This window comes from Sceloporus undulatus, chromosome 2, assembly GCF_019175285.1.
Source record: "Sceloporus undulatus isolate JIND9_A2432 ecotype Alabama chromosome 2, SceUnd_v1.1, whole genome shotgun sequence".
NCBI lineage: Eukaryota > Metazoa > Chordata > Lepidosauria > Squamata > Phrynosomatidae > Sceloporus > Sceloporus undulatus.
The window spans coordinates 273,951,897-273,976,288 of record NC_056523.1 but is presented as its reverse complement, the minus strand read 5'-3'; the positions used below and the strand labels follow the sequence as shown (position 1 = coordinate 273,976,288).

General features: G+C 37.7%; 1 protein-coding gene across 5 annotated transcripts in view; it reads left to right on the top strand.

Moving 5' to 3' along the window:
- PAM (peptidylglycine alpha-amidating monooxygenase) overlaps positions 1–24,392 on the top strand; it is a 166,169-nt gene that overhangs the window by 92,658 nt on the left and 49,119 nt on the right. For all 5 annotated transcript variants that reach the window (XM_042455216.1, XM_042455217.1, XM_042455215.1 and 2 more), the window contains exons 8-13: positions 5,772–5,820; positions 9,114–9,181; positions 10,276–10,356; positions 11,523–11,599; positions 13,767–13,870; positions 22,893–23,080. In XM_042455216.1, the coding sequence (XP_042311150.1) occupies positions 5,772–5,820; positions 9,114–9,181; positions 10,276–10,356; positions 11,523–11,599; positions 13,767–13,870; positions 22,893–23,080 (567 nt within the window). The remainder of the gene's footprint in view (positions 1–5,771; positions 5,821–9,113; positions 9,182–10,275; positions 10,357–11,522; positions 11,600–13,766; positions 13,871–22,892; positions 23,081–24,392) is intronic.

The window sequence follows — 24,392 nt, the reverse complement described above, 5'->3', positions numbered from 1 at the left end:
ACCCCTTTTACAGTACATATGATTTCTTTCATCCATAACAATCTGGCTATTTTGTTCCATTTGGCTATTTACACATTTCTTTGTTTTTGAATTGTCATACATTAATTTGTCATACATTCAAAAATGCATGCTCCAGCAAGTAATCATAGCAAGATACTGGGGAAGAGAGTCTTTTTTCATGGAGAACATAAACAGCTTTCAGGAAGACTTTCCCATATGTAGTTCTGATTCAGGACCTTTTAAAGTTCAGAATGAGTAATTCTAATATATTGTATCCTCTCTTCCTTTTTAGGTTGCACCATAGTTTATGAATACAAACTGAATTCTAGACATATTGTAGCTAGCTTTCCCAAATATCAGGACATATGTGGTCTCCTCTGGGCCTTGGGGAGAGTGAAGGGACCTCAGGAAAGACCACAGCCTTGAGAAGAAAGAAACACATATGCAAACATATCTTAATGTCTGCTGCAGGCTGTTTCAGAGCAGCTGCCCATAATAGTCTCCAGGGAATCTTCCTAGTCACCCTAGTCTTCCCTTTATTCTCTTCTCTCAAAGTTTTTCAAACCTCAGCTGGCAACAGACAGCAGAATGGAACAGTCAGCTTGGTAAAAAGCTACTTTAGTATTTGCTTCCTCAGGAGTCTTGTGTTTTTGGTACTACAGGGATGCTGCTTTATGACTATTCCTGTATTATCATTATTTTATTTATTTAGTTATTTAATAGCCTGCCTTTCTCTCCAAAAGGACCCAAGGTAGCTCACAGATAAAATCTTTAAAATTACAAAATAAAAAAAAATCAAAACAATTAAAACGTCTATATCAACTTCATCACTGTGCCCTAAATTGTTGAAACTGAAATTCACATTCCTTTCTTAGATTTAGGAATATGAGCATAGTACCATTGTTAGCAAAAGCTTTCCTAAGTCACTTCATTCCTTTCTCTTTTAATTCTTGATTTTGCTTTCCCATCTCTTTTTTGTCCTCTTCTTCCTTTCTTTTCTCCTCCACAACTCCTAGCTAAACATCTTCTTTCTTTCATCCTCTATTTCCCTTTTATTTTCTGTTTCCTCCCTCCCTAACTCCTGTCTACATCTACCTTCTTCATCATTCCCTAGTCCCCTCCTTATTCTCTCTCCCTCACTAAACATATTCCATATTCATCATTCCTCCCCCCCCCCCCCCCCTCCTTCTTCCCCCCCCCCCCTCTAATAATTTTTTTTCCCCCCCCCCCTATAGTCTATCACCTTATTGCATCTACTGTGCGTAGATAGAATTGCTTTGTTGGTCTCTATAGCCCTGTTGGTCTGTCGCTGTCATCATCATCGTCATCATCATCAACAACAACAACAAGATTATTATCTCTTTCCTTAAATATCTGGTGACTACTGGGCCCGAACAAACAGGCCAAAATAAATCTGCTTCCGCCAGGTCACTTTGGAGGTATGCTGTTTAAATGACACACGCATCTTAAGAGGCCAGAAGCTGCGCCAAAGTTGTGTTCCAGTCCTTTGGACTGGAGCATAGCTTTGATGTGGCTTCCAGCTTCTTAGGATGCATGCAACATTTAAACAGCACCCCTCCAAAGTGGTCCTAAGCAGCTTTATTTTGGCCTGTCTGTTTGGGCCCTATTAGTAGCATTATCCTGACTATTTGGTCAGGAAGGAGAATGCCACACCCTGCTGTAAAAAAAGAAAAGAAAAGAGCAGTGTGAACACTGGTTAATGTGAACAATCAATTCAAAGCAGGGTTTGAATACTATTTTGTGAGATAAGAGTGCGTTTGAAAATCAGAAGGGATTTAGGATGGTCATGCTGGCACAAATATCCCTTTCAGTCTTAAGACTCATAAGCAGGTAGTAGTATGGAATAGCAGTGCCTCAGTTGAGGATGAGGAATGAATTCTAGTTCTTTTTCCTTTATATAGTAACAAAATCTAATATTTACAATTCAGTTGGCATAGACTGAGCTATGAGATGTTAAAGCCTTGCAAGTGTAAAATTCATGAGGCATAGCATGCTCTCTTTGTACAGGAATTAAAGGTACATGGGTTCCAAATGTTACGTTGTTTTCTCTTTTAAAAAAATCAATTTGCATATTTTAAAATAATAATGAGTTCTGTTGTGTAAGTTTAAATTCTGGATTTATTTAAAATGTGATTTCATTTTGAACTACATGAATTCTATTCTTATTACATCAAAGACATTTCAAGATTCTCATCTACAAGTTGCTATTACTAATGAAAGTATATATAACACACTAGGATATAACTTTTCAGATTAAAACATTTAAGCAGAATGAAGTTTAGTATTCATAGTCTTAAAAATACTTCAACATTATCCCATTTTTGAGGGTAGTTCTTAGTAGTTAACTTCTCATCTCTCCCTGTTATTTTAACATTCTGCTTCATAAAGGATGTATTTATACTAACTTTAATGTGTAATATTTCACAAATGAGTCAAGATTGGAAATTTTGTTTCTCTTGCTTCAATTTTAAAAGCAGTAATTCAAGTACAATAAGACTGATCTGTGAGTATTTCAACTTTGTAAACCTTTAATGTATCTTCTGAGTGACAGTTACCATTTATTTTTCTCAGTGATCAAAGAATTAGGAACTGATATGCATATCACAATGGATTTTATTATATAGACTTGGCAATCCAGAAATGCTATTAAGCCACACTAGTAAGCACAGCTTCTTGTTTGATCTCTGTTGGAAACTCTGCATAGAAAATCAGCTTTGAAAGGAACCAGCTTCTGAGGGGGATGAATGCATTTTCCTCTCTTTGCCCCAGGGCAAATGGAAGCTAATAATTTATTTGTCCTGGAGCAATGTGTACTTGCTCTCTAGCTGAAATGCAAAATCAAAGGAATTATCCTAGACTGAGTGACGAATAGTGAAGATGTTTTTAAGGTTGTGGGGTAAGAATTATATTGTGTTCCAGCAATCTGCTATGCTGCTGTAGCAATTGCAAAAAAAGCAAATGTCATGATGCCCACTTCTTCTGGCTTATCAAACCTGCTGAGTGGAAAGCTCATTAGACATGACCATTTTTGGAAAGGGCATGTGAGGGATAGAAACTAGGTTCTTATGAAGGGGAATTCTGCCCGTATGAAGGGGAGCCCCTGTTTATATATCATAAATATTTCACATAGAAACTAATATGTTTTTTGAAGAACAATATAGGTTGCTGGTTGGTCTTTTATGCAGAACTGAAGCCTAGCTTAGATTTTATTTTTGCTTTAGCACAGTGAGCAAATTTCCTGATGTACACAGTGACGCGGAATTTAGAGGAAGCACAGTAATTTTCTTTGGGTTTTGCCTTGTAATGTCTAGCCTATTCACAATGTGCTTTCTATTTACTTCAGATGCAAAAGCAGATGTACTGCTTGCTTGACTTAACTGTAGGAGTACTACAGCCAAGCAGTCTAATGACTGTAGGTAGACTAAGAATTGCTTGATATGATTTTGCTGGAAATAGGTCTTTGGGGAAAATGGGTCTTCTCTATAGAATAAGCATTTTATAAGTGTTTAATAAGCATTTAAAATGCTGTATTCTGAATCTATAGAACCTAAAATGGATTTGCCCTTGTGGTCTTTTCCAATTCTATGATTCTATGATTAAAGCAAACATATTCTTCATTTAGTTTCACCTCTCCCATATCTGCGAATTCTCAGAGACCACCTCAAAGGTGCGGCTTCTGGTCACCTCTATGCTCGCCGAGTTTGTGCCATGGCAACTGCATGCCACCCCCCCCCCAAACTCGGCCTTTTCCCGGTGCAAAAACAAGCAGCAGAAAGCCACTTCCTTTTGCACCAGAGAAAGAGCGCCTTTGCCACCGCTGCAGCATTTCTTCAGCATTTCTTTGGTGCAGCATGTGTAAGCGCTGTGCCACCAAAACACCGTGGATCCACTGCACGTGCAGCCAGTTGTGCAGCTTCCTGGCAGACTAAGGGCATGCTGCTGTCTGAACACCATGCCCCCAGTCCGCCAGGAAGCTGTCTCTTCTTGACATAAAGGTTGTATAAAGGTTGATGACAACAAGAAGCTGGGTGAGTGGGTGGGTCTCGGCAAGAAATCAACAGAGAAAGAAACGCTGCAAAGTTGTGGGCTGCAGTTTTATTTATTTATTTATTTATTTATTTATTTATTTATATACCGCTATTCCAAAGATCATAGCGGTGAACAGCAAGTAAGCTAATTAGCAAGTAAGCTAATTTGCCCCCAACAGTCTGGGTACTCATTTTAGCGACCTCGGAAGGATGCAAGCCCGAGTCGAGCTTGGGCCCTTTTGCTGGTCTTGAACTCGCAACCTTGTGGTTTTGAGTGAATGGCTGCAGTACAGGCATTTAACCACTGCGCCACCAGGGCTCCGTTGTGTGGTTGTGAAAGACTATGGTAAAGAATTAACAGATTATTAAAAACCAGCTTTTTATTTTATACCATGTATTATATAGTAATGTCTCTTTTCTTCCTTTGTACTTAAAAAGTTAAAAATAAATTAATCTTAGTCATGTTTTGTTTTTCTGCATATCATATTAAAGCATATGGCTCAACCAAAACTGTAACATGTATTAATTCATCAGATACATTTGAGCCCCTACTCTCTAGAAACCCCCAGCCCACCTGGCAAAACCCTCTTTCGAAATCCATATGTGGACAATACTTTTAGTAGGACCAATAACACGATGAACAAGTACGGATTTTTCAGAATTCTTCATAAAGCTACATTGTGTATTAAAGGAAGGGAATGATAAAAGCCACAACTAGGTTTTTTCCCCTAAACTTGACTATATACAGTCAGTCCTCATTTCCCATAGATTTCTTATCCACAGATTCAAGTATCCATGGCTTGAAATATTTTTTTTTAAAAATCCAAAAAAAAAGCAATAAAATGACTTTGCCATTTTATATAAGGGGTACCATTTTACTATGTCATTGTATTTAATGGAACTCGATCATCTAAAGCTTTTGGTGTCCACGGTGGGTCCTGGAACTAAACCCCAGCAGATACCAAGGGCCCACTGTAATTGTTCAATTGACAGAACTAGTGGACTGTTAAGTCAGGGATAGGAAATGTGCTCTTCAAAATATCCCATCATTCATCACCATTGGTTATCCTGTAAAGGACAGATAGCACTTACAGTTCAACAACATCTTTTATGAAGCCATTAGAGTTCTAATATCATCTGGAAAGACCCTTCTCTTAGTCCCACCACCTTCTCAGGCTTGTTTGATGGGAACAAGAGAAGAAGGCCTTCTTGGTGGCAGCTCCCTCCCTAGAGAGGCCTGGATGGCCCCATCTTTGCTCTCCTTCCATCAGCACGTCAAGTCATTTATGTGCAATCAGATTTTTACAAACTGGCTAGGGTTACAGTGCTGTGCAATGCTATTCTTAAGGTTTGTATATAAAGACCAAAAGAAGGAATGGCGTCCTGTTTAAAATATGGCATTACTGATTTTTCCTTTTGTCCTGAATAATGTCTGCTGTTTTGTTTTTAATATAAAATCAGCAACTTTCAAGCTTTTCAATGCAGTGTATTAAACAAATTGTTCATATTATTGCTTCATGAAAGAGATTATGATGCAAATACAGTGTCTTTATCACTTGCACAGCACAGTGACTTTATAATATGCATAGAAAAACTCATTTATGTTTGACACACAGTTTGTCTAATAAGACATTTATGCAGAAACTTTTTAATTATTACTCTCAAGCAGTAATAGGAAAAAGCCAACAATTATATTTAACTACATTTTAATCTTTCATGCAGATAAACACAAAGACTGTTCTGGTGTAACTTTACATCTGACTAATCAAAAGTAAGTGTATTTCCCACACCTTTATTGTAGGTTCTTTCATATTTTATCTGATCTTTTCAAAAAGATATGAATGTGATATTTGTTACAGATTTTTCAGACAGAAGGAACAACATTGTATTATAGGACATGGTAGCACTGGTATGCATATGAGGAGAAATTTACGTTAGGTTTTTTTTTTTAACTGTCTGAGGGCATGTGTGCACATCCATTTAAAGCAGTTTTCCCTCTCCCTCTCATCTCCTCACAACACAGGGTCAAGGCTTTGATTCAAGTGCAGACTGTCTTCTTGTGTGAAGGTCAGTTCTGCACCAAATGTGGTCCATCCCGCCCTTAAATCATTTTCTTTAAATTATCAAATCCAGAGCAGTCGGCAGCAATGCTAGGTGGCTGTTTACATGCACACTCTGCTGTGCCATCCACTATTTCCACTGCTTTTGGGACTTACTCTCTCTGAGGTCACAACAAGATGCCCAGCCATGTGAGTGATACTGAGTGACACATTTTAAACCTCAGAGGGAGCAACACACACCAGTGGTAGCGCCACTGAGTTGCACAGTAGGACACATGTAAACAGCCCCTCAGCATCAATGTGGAGTGCCCAGGTATTGGGGGAATTTGGGGCAGCTTTGGGGCCAGAATACTCTGGGAGTATCCCATAGTATTCTGGCCCATGTAGACCCACTCTGAGTTAAATCTGCATTGACTAAATTCAGAGAGAGCTTTGTCTTAGTCCCACTGGTGTCATAGGCCTTTGTGGTGAGAACAAGGGAAATCCTTCTTTGTGGCTGTTGCTAGGTTGTGGAATTCCCTCCCATGGAAGTCTCAGTTGGCCCCCTCCCTGCTCTCATTTTTGCTGGGATGCAATGACTTTTTGTTGTTGTTGTTGTTGTTGAACAAGGCTTCAGCTTTTAATTAATTATGGCAAAATTATTGTTTTGTTTGAGCATGTGTATTTTTAGTTTCACTATGCTTTGTGTTTTTAACTGTCAATTTTTTAAAAAATTGATTATTTGTTTATTTTAAAATTTTTCCTCTATATAGTTTTAGATATGTTTTGTTTTAACTTATATTGTAAGCTGCCTTGGTTCCCAGGTTGAGAAAAGGGCAAGATGACAGACAGACAGACAGACAGACAGACAGATAGATAGATGAATAATAATAATAATAATAATAATAATAATAATAATAATAATAATAAATTTTTATTTCTATACCGCTGTTCCAAAGATCACAGCAGTGTACAGCAAGGATAAAAACAGATAAAAACATCACATCACAACCCCATACCCCAACAATATCACAAAACTAGCAATGGTTGACAGGCAAGACAGATTGAAGAAAGGCAAGTTGGACTAAGGAGAAAAATAACTAATTGGATTTATTCTGTTTTGAAAAATGAACATTTAACATTTAACATATAACTGAAATGAATATTCAGAGCAGAATTTGCTTTACCACGCCCTTTTCCTCTTCATTTTTCATTTTGAAATGTCCATCTCTACTTTTCCCTTGCTAGTCAATTTGACACTGCTGTTATATGCATGGTTTTGCAGAGCCGAGTTGCTTAAATTTTGAGATGAAGCTGATGCTTTCTTCCTCTTCCCTTTCATTAACATTTCCCCACAAACAAAAGCAGAACATTCAGGTTCAAGTGAACAATTTTAACATACATACTGTGCACAGCTGTAGTAGTTTGATATCACAATTTGACTGTCATGACTGTATGCTATGAAATTCTAGAATTTGTATTTGAGTGACATACTTATAATTCTCTGTTACAGAGCTCTAGTGCACTTTGATGAACTAGAGCACATTTCCTTTGCTCTCACTTTTGACCTCAATTGATTATTTGATTCATTCAAAGAATCACTTTGATCTGATTCATATATTGAGGAATGAAGTTGCAATCGTTTTAGTGAAGATCCGTGTTTCCTTCAGAACCCTTTTCCTTCAGAATGAACCAAGCTCTTAATGACAGAATTTATGTTTGTATCAGATTATTCCTCCTCTCAAGAATCTCACATACTTCTGCCCAGATAAGTAGCCATGCAAAGACTTGGTGCTGAAACAGATCATACATTAAGTGCATGATTGCATTTGCCTCCCCGCACACCCTTTTAAGAAGCAGACAGGAGTGATGGAAGAGAAGGATACTCAGGAATATAGCCTAAGGAGAGGTCAGACTTCCAACAAGACTTGGGATGTCTTATTGAAAAAGGGAAACTTTTTTGTGAGCTGCTTTGGGGCTATTTCATAGAAATGAAATTAATTAATTAATTAATTAATTAATTAATCTTACTTAGGGTCCAGTCATTTAAGCTGCACAAGTTATTTTAAACAGAAATGAAAAAATAGTGTTGATAAAGACTCTAATGAACAATGTTAAGATGTGTCTTCTCCTCCCTCAGTGGTGATGTATTGTAAACTCTTACAAATATGAACATATCTTAGAACATGAGTGGTTAACCTGGGATCTAGGGAATTTTAGGGGGTCTGTGAACTTCAATAAGAAAAAAAATTATATCTATGATTTCACTGATCTCTGAATGAAATCTAGCATTTCCTTCAACTATGAACATAGGCAACAAACTACAGTAGTATTAGAAGTGCTTGTGGCTTTGTCAGCAGTAGAAATCACAGATATTTTCATGTCAAATTACAATATCTTGAAATATCATTTGTACTGTGGAGTCAAAGGCTTTCATGTCCGGCATCCATAGAGCCCGAAAACCCTACAAAAAACTATCATTTGTACTCTTCACTATTGCAAAATTCTTAAAAGGGATCCAGGCTTCACTGGACTGCAAGAGGGTCCATGGCACTTCCTCCTGTTTTAAACCCAGTTCATATGTTATTAAGACAGGGAAAGCAAAAATGTGATTGACTTGTTTTCCACATTACAACAGATTACAAGTGCTAGCCAGGAACTGTTCATCAAATCTCTAGTGGCATCTTGAACTTTTGATGCCATCTTACCATAGTTGAGATGTGCAAATCCTCAGTTTTGCACTTTAGAATAGAAGTGTGAGTAACATATGTCTGCTTTCCATGACTTTTAGTAATGGTGCACTGGCTCTGACTTCACAATGTCATCTACATGAATGGCTCTGTACAATGTAATAGGTTGTAGCAGTTCATTGATCTGCATGATGCAGATCTATGCCAATCTAAGAAAGATTAAAATGTGAAAAAGTACTGCACCACTTCAAAATGTTAATATTAATAGTTTTACTTTTTGAAAGATGAAGGATATTTTATGCAATTTACTGATTTGGATTCATTCTTCTTTAAAGGCAGCCTATGATTGCTGGCATGTATCTTATGATGTCAATGGATACGGTCATACCACCAGGAGAGAAAGGTAACTGAAACAGCTAAACTCCTGACCCTCATTCTTTATAATTAATGTGAACTAGTCTCAGAATTGCTCGAGCCCCCCCTCCCCCCATAATCTTCTCTTGAAGGATATTAGAGAGGATTTTTTGCTTGTTTTTCATAAACTAGAGCTTAGTTTGGCATCCAAACCTAAAACTGTGGTTAATCCTAACTATAGTGGGGTCCAGACTGCCCAGAAAGGACGGCCTGCCGGTGCCTGTTTTTCTGTCAGGGGAAGCCTCAGCCGCCAAAGGTCAGCGTAAGGAGTGTGCCACTGGTGCACTCATTATGCAAGTGTCGCATGGCACCCGTGTGTACAATGGCAGCGCCTGTGTGTACAGGGCGCCACCATTTTAACGCCTTCATCACGTGCAAGGATTGCGGGGCATCTGGAAGCGCTGCCCCGAGGCATGCCTTGCATGTGTCGAGGGCGTCCTTTACGGCCCATCTGGACCAGGCCTAAGTTTTATTAAAATTTATTGGCTTTTAAAGATGGTATTAAACAAAAATGATTTTGAAGTTGACATGTTTCAATAAAACCTATATTCACAAATTATCTGGGCTTAGATGTGGTGCTAAAGTCCAGTTAATTAAAAATGCTTTTAGATAAAAATGCAAGGTTCTGATAGTCTGATAGCTGTACCATCATGTGCCATATGTGGATGTGTGTGATCTTCACTCTGATGTAGTCCAGCCATTGGAGGAGCTGTTTTTGAGATGTTGGTGTTGCAACATTATCCTGCTTATAACTCCTCCCTTTTAAAAATAGGTTTGTTATAAAATATCTGCTTAGATTTATCTGTTGGGCTGCATCCAAACTTTCTTGCATACTCCATCTCACAAGTGAATGGATGTGTCAGTAGAGTTGCCCATTGATTTAAATAAATTGATCAGCCTTTAAGCGTAATGGTTGAATTTTCTTACACATCAGTTAAAATATTCAATGTTGTGTTTTCAAAGTTGTTAATTTAAATTTACCATAGCAAAAAGAATACTAATTAATTATTTAAACATCAATATGTATAATATATGTGGTTTTCCTAATCTTTTAAAAATGTTTTTATTTCTGTTTATTAACAGCGGTTAATTCTGATATTGCTTGTCATTATAAAATGTACCCAATGCATCTATTTGCCTATAGAGTACACACCCATCACTTAGGTAAGCCTTTTCAGTTACTAAACATTATCTTTGCTAACTGTTTTAAGTTGCTCCATTGAACTATGTGGTACCTATATCTGTCTAGATGTGGGAGGGCTCACACTGTGTTAGCTGTAATTCAGGTTAACTCATATTATCTGAATTAAATACTGAACTGTATTCAGAATTATATTTCTTATATTACAAGTTTGAGCACTTGAATATGACTCTGGAGACATCCCCACTCAGTGATGGAAACTTACTGGATAACCTTGGGGAAGTCACACTCTCTCAAAAACAAAACATTTTTGAACGAATGTTCCCAAAAAAACCTGTTATGAGTTCACATAAAGGTTGCCATAAGTCAGAAATTACTTAAAGAAACACAACAACAACAAGAGGAACAACAACAGTTTCCTATAAAGCACAGGCTATGTTCCCATGCAATGCAAATATGACCAAAGCTCAGTTTAAAACATAAAGCTACAAACAAGCTAATAAAAACTGATATGGATGTTTTGCAAAGGACTGAAGCAGATGGATGGGAAGGAGCAGCCCATGTCCACTATCAGAAAGTGGATCAGGACTGCGCCGATCAAACAACCCACTCCAAAAGCAGCCTGCAACTGCAGGACCAAACATGTGCTGCCAGGAGCCAGATTATTCCAGTGCCTTTTTGCTTGAGCATGGCTTCTGGCCAATGTGGAAGAAGACACCAGTGAAACTCTGTTGTCAACATCCAGCAGAAGGTGACCACAGAATCATGCTGGAAGACCTACAAATTCCTAGAGAAGTATTTTATCAAGGAAACTCTAGGTTCTCCATCATGATTCTATGATCAACTTCCAGCAGAGTCATACTGGAGGACCTAGAGATTCCTAAAGAGAACATATAACTCAAATCTGTGAATAATCAAATACACAAAAGTCAAAGCTGAAAACGTGGAGAGCTGACTGCATACCTTAATTGAGACAATTTATATCTATATGCTGGGTGGGAGTGGGGGAGAGCACAATCCTTTTAACATTTTTGATTGATTAAAAACAATCATTAACCAATTGAATATAATAGCTTTCGGTAGTTTCTCTTTCTAAGCATTAAACTGTGAGTAGTATAGCTGTTCCAAGCTAAAAGGGAAAAATGCTGAATATGTGGTATTAAAAGGTGCTTTTTTGTTGTTGTTGCAGGAAAAGTCGTAAGTGGGTATAGAGTCAGAGATGGTCAGTGGACATTGATTGGCAGGCAAAGTCCACAGTTGCCACAGGTATGTTGGTCTAGAGCAGTGGTCCCCAGATGGTGCCATTTAAGAGATTTTAGACTTCAGCTCCCACAAGCCTCAGCTATGGCCAATAGTCTGGAATTCTGGGAGCTGAAGTACAAAATCCCTTAAAGAGCACAGTTTGGAGTTCACTGGTCTAGAGATTTGGAAAAATAAAATTGGTATTAGTTGCACATTACCGTACACATTCCAGAAGAAATTGCAGTCTAAATCCATTTCTTTGTGTTTCTGGTAGCAGGGTCTTGGAATTAAGTGGACAGTTGTGCAATTTCAGGCAAACCCTATTAAAATTAACTTTAACGAACTGTTCAGATTTCATGCAGCTTTAGTAAATATGGACACTTACAGTGGTTATCAGGGTCAAGCCATGAACAACAGCCCATCTGGAAATTTGAGTTGGGGGAGTCTCCAAGATAAAGGAGAAGCAAAAAGTAACAGGACTGGAAGAAAGCAACTTAGCTTCATTGTGTAATGTAGCAGTTCATGTGTCAGAGAGCATGGAGTAAATAAAAGATTACATAGAGTGGTAGAAGGAGGGTTACTTGGGGTAGCTTATGGCAGCTACTGGCAGCTGTCCTGTGTGAATAGCAAACTATCATACCATTTCACACACTGATTTTGAAACTTCCTTTACTTTCAAGGGTTTGCACATGTTGGGGGGTACTGTTACAGAAAATGGATCCTAGCCATTGTTTTACTCCTCCATTTTTCTTTCCCTCTACATTCTTTTTTCTGTTTGCAACTTTATGGTTTATGTCATAATTTGCATATTTACTGCCAAGTGGTCAGTGTATGTAAAATATTGTGAAGTGCTCTGATGCATATTACTGAAAGAAATTGTATTTTTTGCATCATTTTGGAACAAATTAGAGATACAACTCATGTCAGTGTCAGCCATCAAAGATAGTATCTCTTTTACTGCTTGGTATTTGTTTTTTTGTTTTTCAGTTTTGCAAATAAAAAGGAATATAATGCAAACCTCAATTACTCCTGAAACCATGAAAGAGTAAAGAGAAATTTCAATAATCTTTATAGAACCCCATAAAATGACATTGCCAATATTACTGTGTAGTATATTAGTAGTATATACTGTGGAGTTGTTATTAAACATGGATAGAGAAGATATATTCTCACTCTTGTTTTAACAATACATGATGGCTGGGGTCTTTTATGACTGTTCCTCTGCACCACTTTTTGAAGGAAGAACATTTCCCCCTCTGAGCTACTTTGTGCCTCACAGAGAAGATTTGTGCATTTAGTGTGTTTTCATGTTAAGGATTCTAGAATCCCCTGCATCGTAAAACAGAACATAACCAGTGGCTATGTATTTTGCCAGTAATCCAGGCTTAAGAAGTAAGTTCAGCAAATTCTGTAGCAGCAAAGATGACCAACATGGTTCATTTCTGTGAGACTATGGCCTGTTACAGACTGCCAAAATAAAGCTGCTTCGGGTCTCTTTGGAGGTATGCTATTTAAATGATGCATGGGTCCTAAGAGTCCGGAGTTCGCACCAAAGCCACACTCCATTCCTAAGCACCGGAGTGCAGCTTTTGGTGCAGCTTTTGGTGCAGCTTCCGGATTCTTAGGTTGCATGCATCATTTAAATAGCATACCTCCAAAGAGACCCAAAGCAGCTTTATTTTGGCAGTCTGTAACAGGCATATCAAAAGAATAATATGTGCAAGTAATTGATAATACAATTTTTGGTGCAGACAAGATAATTCTTTGTGATTATATAATATATCCAACTTAATTCCATGGCTGCAGTTGGGAACAGAGTGTTCATAAACTTTAGCAATGTGCAACTTATTATTTTTAAATAAAATTTGTTCTCCTGAGAACCCTGAAACTTCTCCAAATTAAAAAAAGTATTTTCATGCGATGATACTTTTTTCAAGGGGAAATTGATTAAAATTATGCATGTGCTCTTCAAAAATCTCTTGAGCTCAAGCCTCTGATTTCTCTTTATTTGAGGAAGTTCTTAGGTAATTCTGTGAGGGTGTGTTCTGAAAAAAGGAAATTCTAATAAGAAATAAACTGTGCCCTTGGAATATACTGTATTGATAAATCCACAGTTTCTGATCAGATGTATGGAGGGAAACTTGTATTGTGCTAGTCTGAAGTGCTTGTCCTTTTCTGTTTTCCTTCCCAGGCATTTTACCCTGTAGATAATCCTGTAGAAATCAAGTATGGAGATACTCTGGCAGCAAGATGTGTTTTCACTGGTGAAGGGAGATCTTCAGAAACCTATATTGGGTATGTATGTCACTGTTTTAATTTTCTTAATAACTGTGTCCAGTGTGTTGTTAAGAGTCAAATTCATGCTTAGCTGCATACCAAACAGTGAACTGAGGACATGTTGCTATGTGTTCTCATGAATTTAAATTAGCTGACTAGAGAAACATTTGCTCTCTCTTGCTGTTGTTGTGAATATGACATGTTGCCTGATGACAATTCACTTCAATATACTTACTTCAATTACTTAAAATCACAATATCTCAAACACCACCTTTTTCTATATTGAGCTGACATGCTCCTTAATATCTGCCTCACTGATATTTTGTGTCCTGTCAGAGTCAAAACTGAGTGGATAACAAACCTCCATATGTTGTCTTCCTTGCTTTGGAATTCTCTCTTCAGCACCATTTGGTGCTGAACTTTTTGACACAAAGTCATCTTATTTTATTTTTACTATTTATGTTGGCTATCCTGTTTGTGATTATTATTATTATTATTATTATTATTATTATTATTATTATTATCATCATCATCATCATCACTATCATATTTATTTCTTACCTTTTTACAAAAAGGATACTCAAGGCAGCTTACAATTTCAAGCCAGTATAATAGGAGCCCTGGTGGCACAGTGGTTAAATGCCTGTACTGCAGCTACTCACTCAAAACCACAAGGTTGCGAGTTCAAGACCAGCAAAAGGGCTCAAGACTGACTCAGGCTTGCATCCTTCCAAGGTCACTAAAATGAGTATCCAGATTGTTGGGGGCAAATTAGCTTACAGTTGTAAACCGCTTAGACACTGCTTAGGCGGTATGAAGCAATATATAAATGAAGCTTGTTTGTTTGTTAGCCAAAAACAAATGAAAAGTGAGCATTAAAATAGAATTAAATCAATGATTTAAAACAATTAGAAACAGAGACTTAGAGGCAAAACAGACTATCTCAAAATGCCAGCTTCCCAGCAGCTTGGGGTGTGTGGCATTGCCTCGATGCCTCCCGGAAGCTGCTGGGCTGGCCACGTGTGGGCTGGCTTCACGGTGGCACAGTGTTTACACACTGCACACCATAGAAGTGCCATAAAGCCACGACAGGGAGGGAAAAGCCAACTTTTTGCTAGCTCAAAAGGGAGCAGCATTTTGCTGCTTCTTTTTGGGCCGGCAAAAAGCCAGATTGGGGCTACAGTGTGCAGTTGCCGCAACCCCAACCTGACTCTCTCAGGGTGGCCTCAAGCCACCTCTTCAGGGCACTTTGTTTTGCCCCTTAGAAAGATAAAAGGCTTTTAAAATAAGTCAATTTAAAGCAACATAGCACTGTCTTGAGACCCTGTTCTTTTAAAACTTTCTCTTCTAAAAATCTGTAGAGATAAAAAGGTATTTGTCAGCAATGGAAGAACAGCAAGGAGGGGGACAATCTGGTCACTTTGGGGAAGGAGTTCAAGAACATAGCGGGAGTCAGTGAGAAGTCCCTATCTGGTGTCTCCACCAACCATGCCTGTGAAGATGGTGGGAATGAGGGAGGAGCCTTCCTGCGGATCTCAGGGTTCAGGCAGGCTTTTACAAAGAAATAAAGTTTATTAGAAAGCATGGATCTAAGCCAAGTAGAACTTTTAAAGGGATAAACAGCAGTTTTGCTAACACTTTTAGCAATTCCTTATTAGCTTAATTTTACTTATTTTTTATAATTTCTCTTATGAGCTGCTATGAAAATCTATAGATTGAAAAGTAGGTATCAGAGTACAAATAGTTAAATGCATATTGATTGCTGAGCAGTAGAATTGTCTAGTATGGGACAAGGTTTTCCATGATTTAAAAAATTCTAAATCTAAAAAAATCTAAATCTACAGTGATGTAGAATAGAAGCTTTCTCCAACCTGATGTTCTAATCTTTTAGACTATATTTCCCATCATCCTTGACTATTGTCCATGCTTTCTGGAGTTGCTGGGAGTTGTAATCTGAAACACTAAGTGGACACCAAGTTCTGGAAGGATGCAGTATGTGGCAATGCATGTGTGAACCCCTTGCAATGATGTCTATTCTGCAACTTAATAGAATCATCATTTTTATGTACTACTCCACCTCTCTTCATATGGATGAGAATAATGTGTCTCCATGTTTCCTACTCCCAGCATCAGTGTGGCTGTTACTGGGCATAAGCTCTTGCTTAAATGATCATTTTTAAAAATTATATAAGAGCTTTTTCATACAAGTCACATAACAGCACCTTCCCCAAACACTTGTATTTTGCAGATAAAAACAAAAAAGGCAAGTGAGGTCCTGCAACAAAATATTTCACTATATTTCTATACAAAGTGCAATTTGCTCATTTTTATACCCCCCCCCCCGGTTATTCCCTCCTCTTGGGAGTTTGAGTGAGCATGTCCCAGCTATGTTAAAATCTTATATCATCATTGATATGTATTAGCACTTCTGATCCAGGGAATGTTTTATAATATCTACTTGGTGTGAGAACTAGTTAATATTCACTCCTAGTACTACTGCCTCCCAGATTCTTCCATTATTATTTTAACTGGCTCTGTGAAATGGCCTGGTGGTTATAATGATTTTTCTGAAATGTTGAAACTTTTCTTTCCTATTCATCATGTAGAATAATTGTTCAATAGTCTTCAGCTTATTCAGCTGCATAGTCAATCTTTTGAACATTTTAAAAAACAAAATATAGCTGCTCTTTTTTATAACTATATCTAGTCTTCATTTTATCTTTCAAGTGTACTAATCTGTTTTAACAAGATTATTTAAAATGTATTAGTGTATAGAGAGATTAATTACTATACTGTTATGTGTATAGATTAAGGCCAATGAAATGGTTATTTTTTTAATATCAGCTTTTGTCAGGATTATAGGAGGAATTTGTAATCTACCATGAATATGCCATGCATTGTTCTTCTAGATGAGGCAGAAAGCATGGTGGAAGAACCATATTTTGAGACTAATATTAAGTGAGTCTCCAGGGCCAGATGAACTACAGCCAACAAATAATCTCAGAGGCATTGTTAATAATCTTTGAGAATTCCTGGAGAAAAGGAGAAGTCTCAGCAGACTGGAGAATGGCAAATGTTGCCCCCATCTTCAAAAAGGTAGAAATAGAGGACCCAACAATTACTGCCCATTTAGTCTGACATCAATACCAAGAAAGATTCTAGAGCAGATCATTAAACAGAGAGTCTGTGAACATTTAGAAGGGAATGCTATAATCACAAAAGGTCAACATTGTCTTTTTCAAAAACAAGTCATGCCAGACTAAATTTAGCTCTCATTTTTTGATAAAATTACCAGCTTGGTAGGTGAAGGGAATACTATGGATGTAGCCTATCTTGATTTCGGTAAGGCCTTCAACAAGGTGATGGGGTATTCTAGCAAATAAGCTAGGAAAAATGTGGGCTAGATAATGCTACTGTTAGGTGGATTTGTAATTGATTGCATCCAAAGGGTGCTCAGCAATGGCTCCTTTTCATCCTGGAGAGAAGTGACCAGTGAGGTGCCACAGGGTTATGTCTCAGGCCCAGTTGTATTCAACATCTTTATCAATGGCTTTGATAATGTAATAAACAAGCATGCTTATTAAATTTACAGAAGACACCATATTAGGAGGAGTAGCTAATACCGCAGAGAATGGAATCAAAATTGAAAATGACCCTAATAGGTTAGAAAGCTGGGCCAAAACTAACAAAATGAATTTCAACAGGAAGAAATATATGGTAGTATAATACATTTAGGTAGGGGGGAAATGCAATGCATAGGATGGGGAACACCTGACTTGACAACAGTACATGGGAAAGGGATCTAGGAGTCCTAGCAGATCACAAGTTGAACCAGAATCAACAGTGTGATGCAGCAGCTAAAAAGGCCAATACAATTCTAGGCTTCATCAATAAAAATATAGTGTCTAAATCAAGGGAAGTAATAGTATTACTTTATTCTGCTTTGGTCAGGCCTCACCTGGAATAGTGCATCCAGTTCAGGACACCACAATACAAAAAGGGTGTTGACAAGCTGGAGCATGTCCAGAGGAGGGTGTCCAAATGGTGAAAGGTCTGGAAACCATGCCCTGTGAGGAGAGACTTAGGGAGCTGGGTATGTCTAGCCTGGAAAAGAGAGTTAAGAGGTGATATATGATGGCCCTGTTTCAATATCTGAAGGGATGTCATATTGAGGATGGAGCAAGCTTGTTTTCTGCTGCTCCAGAGAATAGGACCTGGAGCAATAGATGCAAGCTACAAGAAAAGAGATTCCACCTCAACATTAGGAGGAAATTACTGACAGTACAAGCTGTTTGACAATGGAACACACTCCCTCAGAGAGTGGTGGAGTCGTCTTCTTTGGATGTTTGACTTGATGGCCATCTGTTGGGGATGCTTTGATTGTGTATTCCTGCATGGCAGGGGATGGACTTGATGGCCCTTGTGGTCTCTTCCAACTCTATGATTTTGTGAGCATCAAAAAAGTGGGTGAGGGGGAAAAACAGATATATCTGCCTCATCCCATAGGTGAATACATTTTGCGTTCAAAATGGAGATCATAAGAGAGGTTGAGTGGGGTGAAAGAAAAAGTAATTATCTTTGGGTACATTTTGAAAAAAAAAATCTTTAAATGATATCTAAAAGGTGTTTCCCTTTTCAAGGTTGCCTTACCTCATTGTTTTACTTAGCATATGTATATTATTAGTTAGCTGTGAAATCCTGGTAGCTCAACAGTTAAATGCCAGTACTACAGCCAAATTCAATCCCAGAGGGCTCCAGGTTCACTCAGCCTTCCGTCCTTTCATAGGTCAATAAAATGAGTATCCAGCATAATGTGGGCAAACTGTAAACCACTTAGACTCTCTAAGCCTTAGAGAGTGTTGAGTTCACTATTAAGCGCTAACGAAATGTAGATCCTATTGCTATGCTAGTTTTACATAAAAAGTCTGATGAAAAAGTCTGGTGTTGAGGTGTTCTTCCTTTCTGTGGTACAGGTACCTGTCCCTGTTCTTTCCCTGTTCTTTTTGTCTTTGGTACCAAATTTTCTGTTTGAGAGGTAATGCCCATGAACCTATCTGGTTTATTAACTGACATATACCTTTACAACATGCAACTAGTTGTATTGCATTAGCTTCTTCCCAACCTGAAATAGAAGCGATAATTAGTGTAGAGGGGGAAGGAATGAAGCTGAAGATACTATAGCTATACTTCAGCAAAAGATGTTAAACTGATGATATATCAAGCACAGCTCTCTTTAGGTATGTGTCCTAAAAATATTGTTCTTTTGGGTATAGTTGTTTTTGTTAAACATAAGGAAGGATGTAGTATTATCTTTACATTATTACAAATAAGCCAGTAAAATAAGACACATAAAGTTTGGAGTTTGTTTGAATATAAGAAACCCAAAGTGCTAAATGAGATGTCATTATTTAGAGTATTGGGGAAATGTTCTGGAAAAAATATCATATTTTTCTCCAGAAAACCCCATATCACTGAAGCATTTGAGGGTTGTTGAGGGATTTTTTTAAAACATTTTTTCAAATGTTCCACATCTCCTCAGCCTCTCAGAGACTTTCCATATTTGAAATGTGCTTTGTGTTAATGTATGAGAGAGCTTTGCATTTGACTGAGCAGGGGAGGGATAGTAGGAGAAAACTCTAGTGGTGGTAGGAAAAAACTGATCCAAAAGAGTAGACAGGCAGATGCTGGAAGAGAAACTGTGGGAAGAGAGCAAACTACATGAAAAGAGATTCCATCTCAACATTAGGAAGAACTTCCTGACAGTAAGAGGTGTTTGACAGTGGAACATGCTCCGTTGAAGTATGGTAGGGTCCCCTTCTTTGGAGGTTTTTAAATAGAGGCTGGATGGCCATCTGACAGTAACTGTGTATTCCTTCATGGGAGGGAGTTGGATTGGATGACCTTTGAGATCTCTTCCAACTCTAAGATTCTATGATCCTGCAGTCTGGAGGCTGCGGCTTCCCCACTGAGCAAACCAGGGCGGCGGGAGACCGCCCTTTTTGGGCGGTCTGTAATCCCGCCAATGACAGTCTTTTATCTGCCGTAACTACCCAGTCTGCCATGTTTGAAACATTGGCAATGTTTTGATCCTGCAGACATATGTAGATGGGTTAGCTTACATCAATGCTTTGCCTTTATATTTTAGAGAGGTGAATGTTCTCTGCCGACTGTCTAAATCAGATGATGGGAAAAGAGAATAAATTAAACAGAAGATAAAACTGAAACAGAGTGTATTGAGGCCTGGTAGCTTTCTGTGGTGGTCAAGATATTCCATATTATCAAAAGGCTGAAATATCAATTCTCTTTCTGGAAGGTCTTTTCTTTCCTGTCTGGTGTCGTTATTGTTGCTATGGTGAAAAAATGAATGCTGCATGATGCCACAGGGAAAAAGTCAGCATTGACGTCTGTGGAAGCTGCAAATAGTCCACCCCCACACCTTTGTATTAGTGTAGGCTGAATGACTTGATTGTGAAAACTAATTAGAAAGAAAGAAAGAGACTGTTTCAGGTCACTGTTTTTTAACCTCTGTCTGTTAGAAGTCTGGCTTTACCTACAAAACAGATTATCCAGAAAAAATATTGCATTCTATAACTAAAAATCATGAAAGAGACTTCTCACAACTTAAAGAGGAACAGGTTTCACTTAGGATAAGCTTTCATAGACTGCAGTCTGGACCTGCTCTCCTGAAATATCTAAAATTAAAACTTTTATCAATGCCAGCTTTTTGAATGAAATGTTATGTATCTACAACAATATAAGTCACTCATTGGAGCAGCAGTACATCTTTTCCCCCTGAAAATAAATCACATTTTCATGTTTAATTGTTCAGTGTATTTTAAAATAGGTATGGCTGCTTCAAGTCTGTGAACAATAGTTACTACGTTTGTGTCTTTTATTACTTTTTTCTATATTTTTTAAAATGGAAATAAGCTTGTGATGCAGTTTATGTGTGGAGTTTCTGTACTGTGGGGCTACAGCATCACTTAATCTAAAAGGATGGTGCTATGTGAGTGTTCTATGACATAATAAAACTTTTTTTAAAAAAATAACAACCCTCAGATGTATAATTTGTGGCCTTGTGGTGGCGAGGAGGGCAAAGAGTATGAACAATCTGGCAAGCATTAAATAGAGTCCTAAATTAAAATTGTAAATTATTAATGACTTGTAAATGGAATACATCATTTGGGCTGGGGGAAGAATCTTCAGGAAGGAAGGAATAGTTTATAGTGCTGTGTGTCCCTGTAGTGATTTTGCGCACAGTCACTAAGCACTGCTGATTTGCTATTTCCAGTTGTATCACTGGAAGTTGGCAAAGTGCTTTCACCAGGAAAAAAAAACAGTTATGAAAGTTAGAAGAAAAGGGATAATGCATTTAGTAAATTGCCAAGTAGCTAAACATATAATTCACTTGCATTTATGTTAGAAATGGGAGGGTCAATTGTTAAATTTGTGTTAAATTGCCATTTTCATTTAAGCCCCTGCATTAAAAGCCTTATCACAGAAGGAAACTGAAAAATACCATCCATTACTTTACTGCTCTCAGTTTGTCCATTTCTTGAACTTGGGAGAGAAAGAAACAGCTATGTGAACTTTTTGAAAATTCAGTTTCTAACCCAATCCATCAAAAGCTTTCTTTTTTCCCTCCTTTATAAACTAATTTCTCTTTCTTTAGATCACTGTTTAGCTCCACTCTTTTTAGCTTTAGATATCCTTGTGGATCCTACCAAAACTCCTAGGATTAAGAGCTTCAGAAATCAGTTTTCTAGGATAGAAGGGGAGCCCTCTTTTGTGCTGTCTAGTATAGAACACAAGAGGATTATCAAGAAGCAGGGAAGACCATGACATTCCAAGTTGCCTTAACTACTTATTATTATTATTATTAAACTTTATTTCTATAGCGCTGTAATTATACACAGCGCTGTACAAAGTTGGTAAAATTAGGAGTAGATAAAAGCCTGCCCAAGGCGTACATTCTAAGATAATAACAATTAAAAGAGGAATAGATAAAATTACCATCTAGAAAGGAAAAAACAGATTAAAAACATCAAATATCAAACAAATCACATCACATCAACTATTGTCAGACAGCCAGATAACAATCACAAATTCCCTGAGAACGCTTCCCTAAACAATATGGTTTTCAGCTCTGTCTTAAAGCTGGTTAGGGAAGTGATGAGCCGTGCATGCGGAGGAAGAAGGTTCCAGGAATGAGGGGCAGCTAGGGAGAAGGGACGGATCCGGGATGGGGCAGAGAAGATCCTGGGCTGAGAGAGGAGATTTTGGCTACCAGAGCGGAGAGTGCGAGTAGGGATGTAGGAAGAGAGAATCTTGGATCTAGAGACCTACACATTGTATTTCCCCCTATATAAGGGGCTTTAAAAAGTAAGCACTAGTTGAGTGGTACTAGTTACTACTCAAAGGAACTAGGTTTTCAGCAAAGAATCGGCTAGGAAGTGTAAAGTTTGTGTCTCTTTTAACATTAATACTTATGGAATTAAGTTAATGCTGAAATTTCAATGTAAGTCTATCAATTAAGTTTTAAAAATAAATGTAATTAAATTGTTCCCTTTCATTAAAAAAAAATCCAGCTTGGTTTAGTTCATTTTAACTAAATATTTCCAGACTCTTAAAATTGAAATTCAGAAAGGCAACAAACAATATAGCGAAAATAGTTGATGCACTGTGTATGCATGAAAAATTTGATGGTAAATTAGAGAGTTTGCAGTGAAGGGGGTAGCTTGTTATATTGTAGGTTCAATTGTGAAGCATTTTGCAGAATTTCTAATATTGTTAATGAAAACCATGGCGACTGCTGTTCCATAAAGTAAATGCTATACAAACAGTTGAAGTTAATGGCCTTTTTATTCCAAGGGCCTTATGCATTTTTAATGTGGTATGTTCAAAAAGCATTGCTGTCTAACCTTTCATCATTTGAGATTGGATTATGATCTCCCCGTTTCATTTTATGACTATCTCTGTAAGTATATTTATATCTAAAACTGATGATAAATATAATTGTTTATATGTCTGTTCACTTTAGAGGCACAGCCAGTGATGAAATGTGCAATTTCTACATTATGTATTACATGGAAGCCAAACATGCAGTCTCATACATGACCTGTACACAGAACATAAATCCAGAGATGTTCAGAAGTATACCAGAAGAGGCAAATATTCCAATTCCAGTCAAGTCTGATATGACCATGATGGCCCATGGACATCATGAAGGTAAAAAGAAAAAGAAAAAAAAAGAATGATTTACCCCCAAAAAAAAGTATTTGCAAGGAAGTAGATAGAGATGTTGCTTTAAATATGATGTTCTCTTGGTTTTCAGGAAAAATAGCATCAGTACACAAGATGAATTCAGTATAGTTCTGCAAGATCTCCCCATACATGTTACAGTTGGCTCACACAACGTGCCAAGTAGTTCAAGATGTAGCAGAAAGCTGGTCTCTGCTCTCCCACTTTTGGCTACATAATCCTAAACTTGGATTGAAGTAGGGGAGTCAGGCCAAAGAAAGGGTCAGGTTAGGTATACACTTGCCAAGTTGAATATGAAACAGAACTAAAAGCTGTATTGTGGGGGAGGGAAGAAATTTTGTATACTTCAGCCTGGTGGAATTTTATGATACATTTTCCTGTCCCAGAATCTGTTAACATTAAAGGTATAGGCAGGGGCATCATTAGGGGGATGTGGGGCCCATCAGGTGACCTCCCCCCTTAAGGGGGGTGACACCACTGCTCCTGAAATAGGTACCTTTTGGCAGAACCAGGCTATGGCGTTTGCCTGTGTCCCTTTAAAACACTAAAGAGATGGTGTGAATGGGGTGAGATTCACTGGGAAGATAAAGAAGAGGCTCCAGATTTTTTTAAAAAAATTAATTTTAAATTTAATTTTTAAAACCTTTTTAAATTTAATTCATTTTTTTTAATTTTTATATTTTTTTCCTTTAAAAACATCACATCTTACCAAATTTTCATGTTAAACTCATAAAACTATGTACATATAAGCACATATAGGCTTTGAATATGCTACTATAATTCAAAGGTACAATTGTAATTTTGTTAGTTGTTTATGTGACAGCTATTACCATTACATTGAGTAATGTACAGGATTTATGATGTATGAGTAACATTAGTACCAAAAAAACCAAAAACATTACTAAGGATTCTGTATGGTATGGTATGGTATGGTATGGGAGGAGCTCGGTATGTGTGTGTGAGAGACCAGGTCTCACTGGATGACAGCAGACCTAGTGATACCAGTGGATTTAGGAATCCTGTTCCATATTCAACCTGTCAACCCTAATTTGTTAGGAAAGCTTTTCAGGCTTTTTCTATGGCTGCCATATGAAAACAACAATGCTTCCTTACTAATGTAATGCTGATGACTACGTTTGTCAAGGCTTGTTACATTAAACTAGTTCATTGGCACATGCAATAGGACTGGTGGAAATGGAATTTCTTACTGCCTCTCCTGACAGCAGCTCTTACAAATCACCTGAAAATATTGTATAAACAGCAGCTAGGTGACTTTGGA